Source organism: Euphorbia lathyris, chromosome 5, assembly GCF_963576675.1.
Source record: "Euphorbia lathyris chromosome 5, ddEupLath1.1, whole genome shotgun sequence".
Classification (NCBI taxonomy): Eukaryota; Viridiplantae; Streptophyta; class Magnoliopsida; order Malpighiales; family Euphorbiaceae; genus Euphorbia; species Euphorbia lathyris.
Window position 1 is genome coordinate 33,219,286 of NC_088914.1, and position 17,081 is coordinate 33,236,366.

The window sequence follows — 17,081 nt, forward strand, 5'->3', positions numbered from 1 at the left end:
CCTATCAGATCAACACGCTCCGACTATAAATAGTGGATGATTTCCCACTAACTTCCCTTTACACTTGAAACAAATCGCACTCAATCTCTCTCTCTCTGAATTTCCTAAACTTCTGCATTTCTCAAATCCTCAAGAACACCATGTCTAGCGATTCCCAAAACAACTCCGATGAGCAATACGACGACGACCGCTTAGATATAAATCCTCCATCTCCTATTGAGCAGGAATATCAAGAGACCTCCTCCTCAGAGTCTCACGAACAAATTCATGGCCAGCATGACCAAGCTATGGCCGAGGTCAGCATCCTCGGTGAAAACCCTCATACTGACCAAACGACTCCTTCGAAGAAGAAGAAGAAGAAGAAATAGCCTAAGGAAAAGAAGTTCTTCAAAGTCTTCAATAGTATAAAAGGCCTGAAAGTCTACCACTCTCGTTGGTTCTCAAAGAGCTTCGTCGAAGCTGAGAAACCATTCTGTGACTGGATATCAAAGAATGGGTGGACTGACTTGTTCTCTCTCCCTGGAACCACGTATCCTTAGCTTGTAAAGGAATTCTATGCGAATCTCCAGGTCGCTGAAGACGACGATGACCACCTGATCACCAAGGTCAAGAACAAGGACATCACCATCACTCCCTCCTATCTGGCTACCCTGCTAAAGTTTAAAGCAGAAGGTCCTGAACTGCACAGCACAAATGATTATGAGAAGGTTAAGTACGTAACTTCTGTAAACCCAAGAATCACAGCGGTGAAATCTACAGTACCAACATGGGTCAGCCTCAAAGGCATGCACACTACCTTCTGACCAACTACCTGTTTCCCAAGGTCAATGCCTCCTCCTCAGCCTCAAATTTCGAACAGTGCTTCATCTGGTACATGTTGAACTACAAACCACTCAATATGCCCATCTTTCTAATTGGGGCTTTTCAACGTAGCACTGGGATCCTAAGGATGGGTTCTCTCATCACTAAAATTCTACAGGATCACCAGGTCAGTTTGAAGGAAGAAATCAGTGTGATAGGTACTGAGATCACTACGGGCATCCTACTCGGTCTGGCCCACAGTCAGCCCATCAAGCTTAAGAAAAGAAAAGGGGTTATTGTTGAAGAAGAACCTGTTGAGGATGATATGGATGTTGAAGAGACAACTGCTGAGCTGTCAAAGAAAGGAAAGAAAGTTGTAGTTGAAGCAGAACCTGCTGAGCGCACTAGGCAGGAAAGAAAGAGAAAAACTGACCAAACTCCACTGGCCAGGGATATTAATAAGACTGCCAAGAAAACCAGGGTGGTAGTTGGTGGAAAGAAAGCTGCTCTTGCTGGGCCAGCGCAAGAAAAGCCAGAGTCAGCTGAGAAGAAACATAAGAGAGCTGACCCTGAGGAAAGTGAGGAGACTCTTGAGCAACCTCTAAAGAGGAAGAAGACCTCTGGGATGACACCGTTGGAAGCCAACCCCATTGACTTCGTCATTCCCAAAGAATTACACTTCCTGTGAGCTCAGGAGATCGACCTTGAAAAGACACCTTGTGATCAGGAGGAAGAACAAGGTTGTACTAAGGAACTGGCTCAAGCTGACAAGACACATTCTACTGAGCCGAGTAGTACAGCTGCTGCTGAGAAAACTAATGAGCAAGGAGCTGAGTCTCCAGTGAAGGACAAGGTTGAAGAGCAACTTTACGCTGACTTAGGACTCAACTTTTCTTCTGAGTCACCAAACTCTCTTGCTGCTGACCCTTCTCCTCCAACCAAACCTCAAAAGGGCAGTGCGGACAAGCGTTTCAAACGCAAAGCTCAAAAACTGAGCATAATTGATCTATTGGATGAAACACCGCTAAGGGACCCAATCACAAACTTGACCGGGCTTCAGTTTCAATTCTTCACCACCATCACTGAGCCAACTCCGGACGAAGTAAAAGAAAAACAAGCCTCTGTTTCTCAAGCTGAGGAACAAGCCACTAAAGGTCCAATTTCTGCCGACACCTCTGCTCAACCTTCCACTGAGCAAGTGCTCGATGTTCCTGCTGCTCAACATAAAGAGTTAGCAAAGGAAACTCCACCTGCTAAAGACAGTGCTGAGTTGCCTCCACCTCAAAGTTCTACTCAACTCCAGCCTGACCCTGAGCAGGTCAATAACACTGCTGAGCAACCACTTCCTTCATCTACTGAGCAGTTAGAAAGCCAGTCAGCTCATACTGTTGGCCTCCATAAAAGTGCAGCCACTGACCAAGCTGACACTTCTCATTCCAGGCAGTACCAAACTCCATCCGGTGCTGACAACAACACGACCCCTAAGCATAACACTGGTGATTCCTACACTTATCTGAATGCTTCTGAGTCTGGAATAAAAATCATCCACTCAGCTCACGCTCTACTTCAAGACATTCATCAGTCTCAAGCCGATGCTGCTGGGTCTATTCCTACTGAGCCAACTCAATTCTCCTTCGTCACTCAACTTCTGACCGAACTAAAAGGCCTGAAGGAGCTGATGAGTGTAATGACTTCACTAGTCTCTCAGCAGCCCAAGCAAGACTTCATGGTCAAGCTGGCCGAACTACAGTTGATGATGGTCAACCATATGAACTCAATCAAAGGGAAAATCAATGCCCTATCTGCTGCGAATTCATCATCTGTAACTTCTGTTAAGGTCACTTAGCATTTCTCCCAACTGTCCGCCGAGCTAACCGGGGCTTGTGAACTCATCTCCTCCTCTTCTCAATGCTCCATAGAACAAATTGGAGAAGCTATCCGCTTACTCAACTTGAGCAAAGAAGAAATGGACACTGATAAGGTCAAGACTAATGACATCTTGCACTGCACCAGGTCAACACTTGCGCATGTCCGGCACATCAATACTCAACGTCATTCGTACGATACTGCGATGCTCAGGATGTATTATCAATCCTATGCATGGATGACGGACTCAATTACTTGGATCGGGAAATCACTTAAGTACCTACTCAGTATGCTCAGCGCGCACATTAAAATCCCTGCCTCAAGTATGGCCGATGGCGTGCAAGTCTTTAAGGGTCTTAGAGAAAGTACGAGTCACATGCAATATTATTCATCCATATTGACTCGTGCTGTTCAATAGCTGACATTTTTTGCTCCTCCCCTTCAATCTAATGATGCTGGAAAAACAGGGGAGAAAGAGAAAGATCAAGCAAAGCAAGCTGCTGGAACTCAGCAGAAGCCGGGAGAGAAAGACAAAGCTAAGCAGCCAGCTGCCGGAACTCAGCAGAAGCCTGGTTCAACTTCTACTGTCCCGAGTAATCAAAGTCAGCAACAAAGAACAGCCAAGGGCAAAGGCAAATCCAACCAAGTTCAAGTCAACATGAAGAAATAGATTAGCAATAGTCTTAGATTATGACTTGTGATTTTGTATCTGGCTTATCTTTGTTGAACTGACTATTTATATATGCATCCTTTATCCAAAATTGACTTTATATATGTGATGCTTACTTGTTGTGTTTATATGCTGATTGAACACTTGACTACTCATTGAACAACAAATTAAAACCTGTGAACATAGAGATTAAACAAGTAAATCATACTCAGTACACCCCAACTCTGATAGATGAATCCAATTCTGATACCTAAACTTAACGTAATATCTCTGATATCTAAAAATAGATAAGTATCAAAGCCGAGTAATGACCATATCTTCCAAGTATTGACCTACTTCTGAAAACTGACCTTAGGCTCATCTGAATTAGATCTTGGAAGGTCTAGAATTGAACTAAGTTAGTAAGAGCAAACCTTAGTTACACTCGATTAGATCTTAGAAGGTTTAGAGTCAAACTAAGTCAATAGATGCAACCCTTACGGGGGAGTAATTTCAGAAGAATAAGAAAGGTCAACTATCATGGGGAACCTTAACGCTGAGTTCCGTAATTGAATACTTTTGCCAACATCAAAATGAGGGAGTTTGTTGAAACACTTTTCCACATGATTTTGATTTGACAAAATTATTCCCATGATTGAAACAATTAAATTTAAGTGCTTTGGTTTAATTGTACTAATATGTTTGTTCAATGTTGAGTAAGTAAACTGACCAGAACAGGAACTAAGTGTCCATAAAAAGAAAGACTGAACAAAGTCAGCATAAGCAGATCACACAGCAGAAGCTGAGTGGAATACAACTCAGCCTCGTAAAAGAAATGTCTTCTTCAGGAAAGCTTGAAGGCGAAGCTGCGGAGTCAAGACGAGCAATATTCAAGTCGCCGCTGAGTCAAGTTGAGTAAAGATCAAGTCAGCGCCAATGATCCGTTTACTAGAAGACAAGACCCGACAGATCTCTGCAACAAATCAGAAGTCTCAGAAATATGATCAAGGACCTTTTCGAGACGCATGGACCATCTGGCGTTTGGCAAGAAGACGAACCTGGCACAAGAAGATGAAACTGGAAAGCCTGCCTCCTGCGCAAATCAGAAGACAGGATTGGCCTGCAGTTCTGGAAGCTGACCACATGATGACGAAGAAGACCGTTCTTCTCAACGGCTATGTCGGATTTTCAAATCATTGAAGCTTCAGAACTCACTATAAATAGACAAGCTTATCATTTGGATAAAAACACATATACAAGAGAGAAACAGACAAGCAAAATCTTCACTAAGTAAAAGAATCCAAAAGAGAAGCTATCTGAATAGAAAAAGCAAGTTCTTACACCCAATTCCAATCATTCTGTAAAAGTATAGAGTGAATTTGTATTCATCTAAAGTGTTCTTCATTTAGTGAGAACAATCTTGTATCAATTGTAAAGGTTAGAAGAGTGAAGCTGAGTACTCGGTTATAGTACTCAGTGGTAGAGAAATTCTGGATACTCGGGTATAGTATTCAGTGGTAGATAGGATTGAGTAGACAAATAGAGGACGGTACTCTTGCATACTCAGTTGCTATTGTAAATGGTTTGTGCTCTACCTTTAAAGAGCTTAGTAGTGGATTGAAAAAGCCCGGAGGGATTCTGGGGACTGGACGTAGGCGGTGAGGCTGAACCAGGATAAGTCTGCTGAGTAATCTCTAACCCTTTCTCTTGATATATATATGTATATGTTGCTTACTTAAATTGCTCAGTATATAATTTGCATAAGCCGACACTGAGTAATCAGAGTGCTGAGTTGGAAGCTGACCTAAAGTGTTACTTCTCAACTCACAATCGAAACAGCTCTAGTCAGTGTCTGATTAAAGCTGTCTCACATCTCACTCAGCCTTGCTGACCTAAAGTTGGATTAAATCTTCAAACAATTAATTAAGTCAGCATTATTAAGCGAAAAAGTTACATTAGTTCCTACCCTCCCCCCTTGGAACTAATCCTACTAAGTTACACGAGACCAACATTATGAACTTAAAATGCATGTTTAGACAGAATGTAGCTCACTCACATGAGCAGTTTCCCCCATTTCGTCAATGTGATGATAAATGAAGGATGAGGCTGTCTTTGAGCAATTTCGAGAGCTTGTTCAATGATAGAAGCCGTCTTGCTATAAACATGGAAAAGTGTTTCCATTACGGTGCAAGATAACATGTGTTACAAATACATGAAAAAGATTAACAAGTAATCTAAAAGGGCAAGTTTGCGATAACTTATAGCCTTCTATCATAGCCAGAATTGATCATCATAAGTGATGAACTAAAGTTAGATGTTCAGGCACATCTAGACCTATGCTTCTGTATGGTGTTAATAACATTCTCTTCTTCAGAAAAGAATTGAACACCATAACACATGACCCATACCATGTGTGCTTTAGCGACCACGAGATGGAAAAGTAGATTGATCTCGCCTTTTCCTAATGCGAGACTCACGTCATGAAGATGCGCTTCTTGACTATTGTTTATCCTTATAGACCCTAGACTTATTCTAAGAAGTTTAGTCTGATGTAGCTACCTTGGAAAGGGATATCTCGAGGTTGATGAGATAATACCAACCAAAGAGACCCTGATTGGATAAGCGAATCAAATTATAATGGACAGAATAATGTTAAGAGGGAAAGACATCCATTTGAATCATATCTAAGTGTTTCTATTCTTCACTGTCCGGACACTTATGTATATGTGCATATTTGTGAAAAATAGATGTACTGTAGAGATCCGAAGACTACATTGGATATGATATGGAGTCTAGGATAAAAGCATACACCACCGACGATCCATGTTCAAATCTAAGATCTATATATCTCTAACGAGTACATAGTTCCAAGTTTGTTACATGAAAATCGAGCAGCTATATGTTCTAACGAGTATATAGCACTAGAGCTCTCGATAGTATGCCGGTCGCACGAACTATTTGCAAGAGTATGACAGAGACCGAGATTGAGAAAGTTTGGAATAAGTTCCATTGCGTGCAAGTGGGAGATGTTGGAATTAATTGGATATGGATCCAATTAGGCCCGCCCGAAATGGAACGGGCCCAAACCCAATAAGAATTAGGGTTAGGTTATCTATTTATTCAGTATAAATAGAAACCTTAACCAACACTAATTCTAAGAGAATAAGGAATTAGGTTTTAGAGATACAGTATCTCAAAAACACAGAAAAGAGAATTTTTCTCTCCTGCTTCCTCCTTTTGGCCGCCACCCCCTCTCTCTCTTTGGGATTCGTCGTCGCTTTAGTTCGTGAACCAATTGTCTTCCTCTCCCAATTCTATTGGCGTGGTTGAAGGCTTGGCCGGTGATACTAGATCGGGTGATTGATCCGAAATCCTTCCGCTGCAAATCAAGAACGGGATCTGCGCTACAAGAGATAACCCGTAAACCCGTTTACTTATTCGGATAAATATATATGTTGTAAATATATGCTTATCCCAACAAGATGGATTAAAAGATGTTAAGAAATGTATTATTTTTAAATACCAATAATTATTTCTTGTTAAAAAAAAGCTACAAGTTGCATTGAACTACTCATATGACGATAAATGTAACTTTCAATATCTCGTTTAAAAAAATTGTGTTTAATTTAGGGTGTTGTTATATTCAGTCCCAATTTCCCACCCCAACCTCGTGAAAGGACGAAAATGTTCTTTCATGGGTTTTGGGGGTGAGAAGCCTATATTTTTTGCCTTCCCGACACGCGGGCATGTGGCTATCACGCCTCACCGTGCAGGCGGGCGTTATAGCCATACGCGTGACAGCCACACGCCCGACCACACGGTACGGCGTATGGCTATCACGTCCGACCACACGGTTATATAATCAAAATATAAATACTAATTAATATTAAACAATCAAATTATTAATCATAAATATATAATTGGAATTTATCAAATTGTCAATAAATCAAAGATATTAACACTAAATCAAATAAAATAATCGTATTAACTCATTGAGTTGGAAGAATATCAAATCAAATAAAATTTATAATTTTATCAATTAAAATTTCAATCAAAGTTTATCAAATCTTGGATCAATCAAAATTATCAATACTAAATTATATTAAACAACCAAATGATAAATACCAAATTAGTAAAAGATAAAATCAATCATCAATTTATTAATTAAATCTGTGAAGTGGAATATTTTTGGAGCTAATTCAATGGTGGAGATAAGCAAAGATGTAGTTTGTTTAGGGATAATTGATGGAGGTTCAGATATTAATATAACAACTTATATAGATATAGGAGCACATCAAATGCAAACACAGTTGTTAAAGGTGAAAGGCGAGCCGAGACGATAGGGGCAAAATATCACCGAGGAGACAAACAAATTAGAAAAACATAAAAAAAAAAAATTAAATAAACACAAAAAATTAAAATACATATAGATTTTATTTTTACACTAGACTCGTAGAACTATTATTTAATGATGATGAAATCCTCCACTACCGTTAACATCTGCCACTATTAAATTAACTGAAAAAATTAAAATACATATAGATTTTAGTTTTACACAGCTTATACACTAGACTCATATAATTAAATAAAATCCTTCACTGCTGTTAACACCTGGTACTGTTAAATCCAGCCACCACTACCAGCTACCCCACTACCACATACCCACCACACCTACTTTAACCCACAACACGTCATAACAACACTAAATAAGAATCAAGATTAAACATTTACTGCGTGGCAAAAAAAAAATCCAGAGTAAAAAAATATTATGAATCTCAAACTTAATGTGGTTGAACATATATCACAACGTTTCAGAGTCACGGATCTTAATTTGTAAAATATTATAAAATATTATGTTATTTTATTGTATGTAACTCATATTTGAATCAATTAATAATAATTATTCTAAGAATGTTTTTTTTTTTTTCATTTTAATATTTTTTATTTAATTGATAAATGATTAATTAATAATTAATTTTTATTTATTTAATATTAATATTTTATTTATTTACTTTTATTGAAATAATTGAATTAATTTTTTTTTGTTGGATAAATAATTTTATAAAATTAATAATAAGTAGTGAATTTCTAAAAAAATAAATATTTAATTAAATATTTTATTGAATAAATGATTACTAATCGTACGATAATTCAGAGTGGTATGCTATTTACTTTGCAGTACAAACTACAGATTCTCGAAGGGAAAGCGTACCAACTGACCGGAATGAGGGTTTTGCACGGGTAGTTGACAATCTATGCTTTTTTGTTACAGTTGCTAAGCTGACCTTATCAATACATAAGGAACCCTCGAAAATGGCAGTGCGGTTTCTAAAGCTTCCCTTGCTCTCACGCTGTTGCAATTCCGGCTTCATTTTCTTATCCAAATCATACCCATCTAACATTTCTGGTACATTTACTCTCCCTATGTTTCTTTTGATGTTCTCTTCCAATTTGGCTCTTATCTTTTTTCATTCACGATTTTTCACAAACACCTGTGAGTTGTTCCGTTTCAGGTCTCCTACGGCTTTTCCATTATTATTTTCTGATAAGTTTTTGTTTTATCAGTTAGATGGGTCAAACCAGAAATTCATTGTTCCTCCAGATGTTTCACTGTTGCTAAATCCGGAAAGGTTCATGTACCTAAAAAGTAACCCATTCTATCTCTGGTCAATTGTCAACTAATTCTATGTTGATTTAACATTTTAATTTAGTTGGCAGGATTCTGTAATAACATCTTTGAACTTTGTATTACTACTAGTTCAGCAATGTTGTTCTTATATTAGAATAAGCCTAATATATACTCACAATTTGTACAATCAGCACTAATGGTTCATTTGCATCAATTGTTAAATGTGAAGATTATTCTATTATGACATATAGGTACAAATCAATTTATGGTTACCAGCATCTAAGATTTTTTTTCTTTTTTTTTTTGACGCTGTTATTGACTTTTTAGGAAAAAGAGGCTGGATGAAATATGTCTTGAAAGGTTCCAGCAGTACAGCCGAACGTTTGTACAGTCATGGATTCTGCAAGGTCAGCTGGGTTCTTCAAATGCAAATTATAAAATCTATTTTCTATCTCGTTGCATGCTGAGTTTTCCTTTGTGATAAACAATAAATTCTTCAAATAGTATTTTAACATTTTCAGATCCTTAAAGAGAGAAATATTCATTTATGGGTTATTTTCTGAATTGGATTTGTCCTATAAAATGGTTTGCACAACTTCATAGCAATCTGTTACCATTACAACCTTCGGATATGCCCATAAGGGCGGCCCGATGCACTATGCGTCCCCGCTAAGCGAGGGTCCAGGGAGGGGTCCCACCACAAGGGTATATTAGGGTCAAGCCTTCCCCTGCCAATTGTTTTGGCAAGAGGCTCCTAAGACTCGAACGCGTGACCTCTCAGTCACACGACAACAACGTTTACCTTTAAAAATACTTCAATATGTGTTCATATATGCCTGCCATGTTTTGTCGTTACCATACTTCACAAGTTCTCAGTTAGTAGTACTACTATTGCTTGTATGTGTTGTCTTACTTGCTGCTGCAATTGGACGAATGATCTATGTAATAATGTCATCTTGAGTCAGTTTGTGGTCTGAATTTCTTACTTGTCCTTCATCAGAAGCATTAGCATAAGAATGTTTTATGTTACGTATTTACTTAGTTGTTGTGTCCATCCTTGCATAGGCAAAGTATTTGTGGATGGGAAGGTGGTGAACAAAGCAGGCACACCTATTTCTGACAAATCTGTTGTAGAGATAAAGGCTGAAGTTCCAAAATATGTATGTAGGTGATTTACTGCACCTGAATATACATAAAATTCTAATTTTGGACCAGTAAGTTTGGTGAGCCAGAAACATCAACTTCTTTTTCCTGCAATTCAGAGCAGGATACAAATTAGAAGCTGCCATTGAACAGTTGGGCGTTGATGTGGCTGGCAAAGTAGCTCTTGATTCAGGGTTGTCAACTGGAGGTTTTACAGATTGCTTGCTTCAGTATGGCGCATCATTTGTTTATGGAGTTGATGTAGGTTACGGACAGGTATGTTAAATTTATTCTCTCTCTCTTAATTCTGGAGAAGAGGGCGAGCCTTGGCGCAACGGTAAACGTTGTTGTCGTGTGACCAAGAGGTCATGGGTTCGAGTCTTAGGAGCGGTCTCTTGCCAAATAAATTGGCAGGGGAAGGCTTGCCCCCAGTACACCCTTGTGGTGGGACTCCTCCCCGGACCCTCGCTCAGCGGGGACGCGTAGTGCACCGGGTTGCCCTAATCTCTTAATTCTGGAGAAATTATGCAAGTCATAAATCTTGTACGGGAGAATAGTTTGCATTGTAATTGGCAGTGTAATGTCCAAACATTCGCTTCTTAGTTGTTGGTTGATGGTATTTAGTCACTTAACTTTTTCATCAGGTAGCAGACAAAGTTCGTCGAGATGAACGTGTTAGTGTGGTAGAAAGGACAAATTTAAGACACCTCCCTGGACTCCCCCAAAAAGTTGATTTGGTGACGCTAGATCTCTCATTCATCTCTATACTCTTGGTATACCTCCTAGCATTGGATATATTCATGTTGCCTTGTTACAAACATTTGAGTGGTGGTCCAAACACTCCTTTTGCTGACTTGTCTTCTTACTCAGCCCTCTTTATCAAAAGATGTTACCCTCTTTATGTTCCTAGATCTAAAATCTGTACTTTCCAACAGTTTGTTCATGATTATCGATTTAATTTGGTACAGGTCATGCCTGCTGTTGTTAATGTTATGAAGGAAGATGCGACACTAGTCACCCTGATTAAGCCCCAATTTGAAGCTCGTAGATCACAAGTAAGAAACTGATGTTCTTTCTTTCTTTTTCTTTTTTTCTTTTAAATATTACTTAATGATCTTGCTTGTGTATTTTTTTTTTTTTTATGAAAATATCAAAAAATCTTATTAAGCGCCAAAAAACTTTTACAATGAACAAAGGACAACTCATACATCTAGATCCACTTGTTCCACAACAAGCTGGAAGATTGAGATTTACATAATCTCATTTTTACATTTAAAGACACTTGCCTAACAATTTGATCCTTACAAAAAAAGACCATTATCAAAAGCAATTCTATTCCTAGTCAACCACACCCAATACACAATTGCTGCAAAAGCAACTCTTCTAATAGAAGATTTAAGAGATTTTCCTGCAGCATTTCTTGACAACCAACTTATAAGCCTTCTCCATGGTAGATTATTTGTTACATCACACTTACCACTAATCTCCATCCAGACACTCCCACTAACGGAACAATCAAAAAATAGATGGGGCACTGTCTCCTCCTCCTGACCACATAAACAACACAATTGATTTGTCAAGTTTGCCCAGACAGCAATCCGAGTTTTAACATTCAACCGATTTTTTAACGCAATCCATAAGATGAAACTGTGTCTTGGGATAAATTGATGTCCCCAAATGCTTGTGTATTTTTTTATTGTCCCTTTCTGACCATAACAACTGATTTAATTAGTTACTGAAAATGAAACTGAAAGTATAGTAGACTGCTAGATTCTTGAAACCAAGCTTCACTTCGATCATGACGGTTAAACTGTTGCCATTTATATTAATTAGGAACCCTGTAAATGGTTGCAACAGCGTGATTAAGGAGCAAGGCATTTTATACCAGAATAATTTCTATATCCTTTTCTTCTCCTTAGCTAGATACCATCAATGATGCTCAAGTGATCTTCTCTTTTGTGTGTATTTTGCAAATGAGCTTTTCTGCCTCATAGGAGTTGTTAAACCTATCAATTGAAGTTAAGAGGCTGGCGCCTTGGCACAATGACAAAATTAATTTCTACTGATTGCAAACTTAAATTCATGGTATTGTTGCAGGTAGGAAGTGGTGGAATAGTAAGAGATCCGCAAGTCCACCAAGAGGTATTCTTTTTTAATATCATGTAGTTATGTCCAACTCTAACAAGCTGTTAAATATTCTTGTATTAATATCACCTTCTCAAAATCAAATTAATTTTTTATTTATTAATTGACAAATACTAAGAGGGCGAGCCTTGACGCAACGGTAAACGTTGTTGTCGTGTGACCAAGAGGTCACGGGTTCGAGTCTTAGGATCGGCCTCTTGCCAAATAAATTGGCAGGGAAAGGTTTGCCCCCAGTACACCCTTGTGGTGGGACCCCTCCCCGGACCCTCGCTCAACAGGGATGTGTAGTGCACCGGGCCGCCCTTTTAATTGACAAATACTAAACGCAGTCTTGAGAAACTTTATAATGTACTAACTATAGATCAATTAGTTCCTTTCAAAAAAAAAAAAAAAAAAAAACTATAGATCAATTAGTTAAACAGAAAAATGGAATTGTGTGCAAACTACAAAACCCCATCTCTACATGTTTGTCTAATATCTTCAGTGTAGTCCAAGACGACATAAATACCCACCCGTTAAAAAATTTAACGAAATGCTAGACAAATTTTAATCACATCACTGACTCTTATTTTTTGATTATCCATGTCATGTCACCATAGATTGTTGTCATATATGTATTAGAAAACTAAGAAATGGAATTTTTTGTATAGAAGGAATTATATGACGGTAAAATAGGTATGCAATTACAATTTATTATGATGACAGATAAAGAGAGTGAATAATGTAATGTAATCCAACTTGTCCATGTCATTCTTTCATTAATTTTTTAGCGGATTTTGTTGCTTTCGACTTGGATTTTGCAGTAATGTAAATTTCAAGGATTTTTGTATCAAAAAATAATGTTTAGAAACAACAGGAGCCATGGATATAGCCTGCTCCACAATTGTGCATACTATTTTTTACAATGTAAAAATGTGTTTACGTGTTTGATGTATAGACATAGGATTGCGGGGGAGGGAGTCTTACAACTGGAGTTTGTAGTCTTAATTGGACCTTGTTGTTCTTTTATTTATTTTTTTAAAAGAAAAAAGAAAAATCACTGAAGGTTTGAGATTCAAATGAACATGAAATTGACAGAAGTAAATAACAGTACACCGACTTTGATTCGATTTTGCAGGTTCTTGATAGGATTATAAAGGGTGTGGAGAGCTTTGGCTTCTGCAGCAAAGGGTGGATTGAGTCTCCTTTAAAGGGTGCCGAGGGTAACATTGAATTTCTAGCATACTTCACTCGTGCTATGGAAAAAAGTGCTAATGATGTGTTAATAATCAGAGAAGAGCCTCTTCCACCCTGATTTCATCCGGACATATTCAATTTCTTATATAAATAGTAACAAGATGTGTTTGATGCTCCCAATGTTCATGAATTTCAGGCAACTAACTTGCTCAAGTTTTGAAGGGACGAGCATATTTTTCTTTATAATGTCCCATAAATGTAATTTACTGAGTTTGATAAGTTGGCATTTACTTTATGAGTCTCTTTCTTTGTACAATAGACAAAAGAACAGAACACTTCTTCTGGATTCATTTTATAAGTAGAATTACAATTTGCTAGAATGGTTGTTGAATGAAAAAATTACAAAAATAAATTGTTGACATGTTCATTTTGTTTTTAAGTCCCAGAGCATTACAATCAAAATCACAAATAACTTTATAGTCATGCACCATTTCCATAGGAGTCCGAAGACCAACCACCTGCCCAACAACTGAGAACCAGGACACCAGATATAGTTGGATTCTCTTTTCAGCCATTGCAGCATCTCCGAGGAAAAGCAACTTCATCCATTCACTAGTTCCACATGGATGTAGCTTGTACCAAGGTCTGTTCAACCATGGATGCTCCTGGATCCAATTTTGTTAGTTTTCCCAAATCCCATACATTAAATTAAATGATTAAAAGGGATTTGTTAATATGTACTCAACTGCAAACAAGAGTATTCATAGGCATGCTGGAATGCTAAATGTAGGCATCAAGATTGTGATTTATATAATCATTCAATTGCAATTACATGTGACACAATGTCTAATTGTAAGGACTACTACACCAAAAAACAGAACCACCCAGAATGTTAAAGGAACTGAAAGAAGTAAAAACTTTACCTCCTGAGTTATAAAAGTCCACTTTGATTCCAGCAACACCTTTGAAGAGCAAGTAGGAAGATCCATTTCAATTTCATCCAGCAGCAAAGGGCGTCCATCTGTGTATGATGTTAAAATCAGGATATTTTGGATAGAGAAAACACATCACCCCAATACATAAAGTGTCGAAACCAGTGTTTAAGCAACTGTGAAGTTATCTTTAGAGATATAACGAGAGAAATTTCAACATCAACACCTTTCAATTTGAATGAGGAAAACCCAATGCTTGAAAGCATTGTAAGAACAAAATCATATGAACATCGATATACAGCTTAACATACCACTGCAATAACCACGAAAATATAGAACCGGAACCTTGTACGAAGCACTGTACACTATATGGAAATCATAGAAATGAGCCTGATGTTGATTATTATGAACCTAGCAAGAAGGACCAAATGATATAAGTAACTTTCCTGGTTGAACCATGTCTACTACCAAAACCTGGTACTCCAACCAAAGAAAAAAAATTAGTAAAATGATGTTACTGAAAGATATACCAATGTGGCATCATCAATTCCTGCTGTTATCTCAGAGAAACCTGTATCTTCTTCCTCTGTGCTACTTAATTCCTCATGATTATCCTGTTCGAAATATTAACCATGAATTTTGACAGCAATCATGCGCTATAAAATAAACAAGTGCATTATTAGATTATCATCGAGACCAGACCTCAATTGGTTTAATCAGGCATATTTTCTCCAGTGATAAGAATCCATCCACCTTGAAAAAGAAAGAAAAAAGGATCCATGAAAAGGCCAAACATAGGGCATCATTATTATGCAACAACAAATTAAAACTGCTAACGAACTTGTTGAGTAAGAAAAGGTCGTTTCTTGCTGTTAACCCAAAACCAAGGAGGGGAAGCCGAGTTACACTGTTTCCATCTCTCAGAAAAAGCATGAGCAGCAACACAATAATCATTAGGAGAGAGAGTTCCATCCCAAGATGAAATATCCATGATTGAGCAACTCAGAATCTATTGCTGGATAACAAGATAGAGAACAAGGAAACTGATAGAGAACCTGATAGATAATGCTATAGGTGTATTAAGGGCAATATGGATTACAAAAGTGACACATATATATGGTTAGCTGGAGTTGGTTATATTAGAGCATATATATAGGTCAGTTAGGGGGAGTGGAAGGTTATTCTGGAATTCATTTTTGGGAATCGGCCTTTAGCTTGGGAGGAGAGGTTTCTCCTTAGGCTAGTGGAGGAGTTATTTCTGCATTAGATTATCCTTTTCCTTGTTCTACATTCATATATTTCTCTGTTATCAACAATATCAGTTGTATTTGTTCATATTAGAGCTTGTTGTCTGTGTTTGAGTTTCTGATTTCCATCAGAAACGAACAAATTTAGGATTTGTAATGTTGTCGTAATGAAAATCAAACAGAAAGCTAAAACAAAGAGGACATTTTTAAATATAAGATACAGCAACAAAAACTAGAATGTCTTGTCCACTTTCCTTATCTTATTAGTAGTGTTCACAAACTTATTAGAAAACAATTTCAAATTGTATCTATATTTCATTATAAAAGAATTATATTAACATTATTCTTCTATTGCCACAAAAATATAGCCCAAATGTTAGTTATCTTCTTTGCAAATAAAAGATATGAACTAAACATATATAGTCAGCTACGCTCACAAGGGCTTGAACATTATGTTATTCAGAGTCAAATTCAACAAACTAATTTTTTGAACTCTACAAAAGAATTCAAAACTCCAGATTCCGCAGACTAAGAACAACATAAAATTAGCCCATATAAGAAATTGATTCAACGCATTAATTGTAAATCTCGACATTGAATAAGCGAATCATATACTTAAGCAAAAAGAATAATAAGGATAAGAAACAAGTCCACACCTACTTCAGCAGTAAGTGGAAAAGAATTGAAGGGCACTACGAGCAGCAAAGGAGAATCGTAAAAATCCTGAAGATTAAAAGTTGAAAGAACATAACAATCGAAACAAAAATAAAGAAGGAAAAGGTTGGAAGAGAATACAAAATAAAGTTACCATTTTCGGGTATGAAAGAAATTGAGAAGGAAAAGAAAATTACTAACCCAGTCTTAGAAATTGCGAGAGACGCGTTTTCCATGATTCCACAAATTCATCTTAAAATAATCTGCTGGAATGAGAGAGATGAATTGTTTCGTCTTGACGATGGAGGAAAGGAAGGAACAGTTTGTAATTTTACACACTTCCAGTCTTCCACAATGTTGATAAAAATTACGGCTACTTGAACAATTTTGGCGTAAAGTCCATTTTGCTCCCTAATCTCCTCAAACCAGCAAAATGGTGCTCTATACTATTTTTAAGTGGTTCAACCCCTTCCTTCTCAGGGGCGGAGGGGGGCTCCGGCCGGCGGCTCCCCACCCTTGAGTAAAATGTGTCAAAGTAGTTTATAGCTTCCTAATTTAGTACATGCATGTTTGCCCTAATATATCAGGATAAATTACAGATATTACAACTTTTACCCCAAATCACACTTTGGTGTACAACCAAAATTTTATCACACTAAACTGTACCATCTTTTAGTGACCTCCCATTAAAATATACAGCCGGTAATTATGACCGGTCAAAGCCTGGTTAACGCGCCACCTCATCACTTTTAACCTCCTAATAAATAAAAGTGGGTCCCACCTAATATTAAATGACTAATTTACTCAATTATATTTTCTTTTATTTTTTTATTTTCTTT

General features: G+C 37.5%; 2 protein-coding genes across 4 annotated transcripts; one reads left to right on the top strand and one right to left on the bottom strand.

The window, feature by feature from the left end:
* Window positions 1-8,483: 8,483 nt before the first annotated feature.
* Window positions 8,484-13,710, top strand: LOC136229469 (uncharacterized). Its single transcript, XM_066018293.1, has 9 exons — window positions 8,484-8,723; window positions 8,882-8,963; window positions 9,273-9,352; window positions 10,011-10,113; window positions 10,208-10,364; window positions 10,733-10,861; window positions 11,057-11,143; window positions 12,186-12,230; window positions 13,351-13,710. Exons 1-9 carry the CDS (start codon window positions 8,630-8,632, stop codon window positions 13,525-13,527), a joined length of 954 nt encoding a protein of 317 aa, XP_065874365.1. The 5' UTR covers window positions 8,484-8,629; the 3' UTR covers window positions 13,528-13,710.
* Window positions 13,711-13,733: 23 nt separating this feature from the next.
* LOC136229470 (ubiquitin-like-conjugating enzyme ATG10) lies at window positions 13,734-16,780 on the bottom strand. Of its 3 annotated transcripts, none has more exons than XM_066018296.1 (8): window positions 16,444-16,780; window positions 16,249-16,311; window positions 15,183-15,356; window positions 15,044-15,094; window positions 14,872-14,955; window positions 14,653-14,752; window positions 14,333-14,430; window positions 13,734-14,074 (listed from the first exon to the last, which is right to left on the bottom strand). In XM_066018296.1, exons 3-8 carry the CDS (start codon window positions 15,330-15,332, stop codon window positions 13,784-13,786), a joined length of 774 nt encoding a protein of 257 aa, XP_065874368.1. In that variant the 5' UTR covers window positions 15,333-15,356; window positions 16,249-16,311; window positions 16,444-16,780; the 3' UTR covers window positions 13,734-13,783. The 3 variants fall into 3 exon arrangements, with proteins under 3 accessions (XP_065874368.1, XP_065874367.1, XP_065874366.1); XM_066018295.1 differs by having other exon boundaries at window positions 16,245-16,311; XM_066018294.1 differs by having other exon boundaries at window positions 15,183-15,396; window positions 16,245-16,311.
* Window positions 16,781-17,081: the final 301 nt, after the last annotated feature.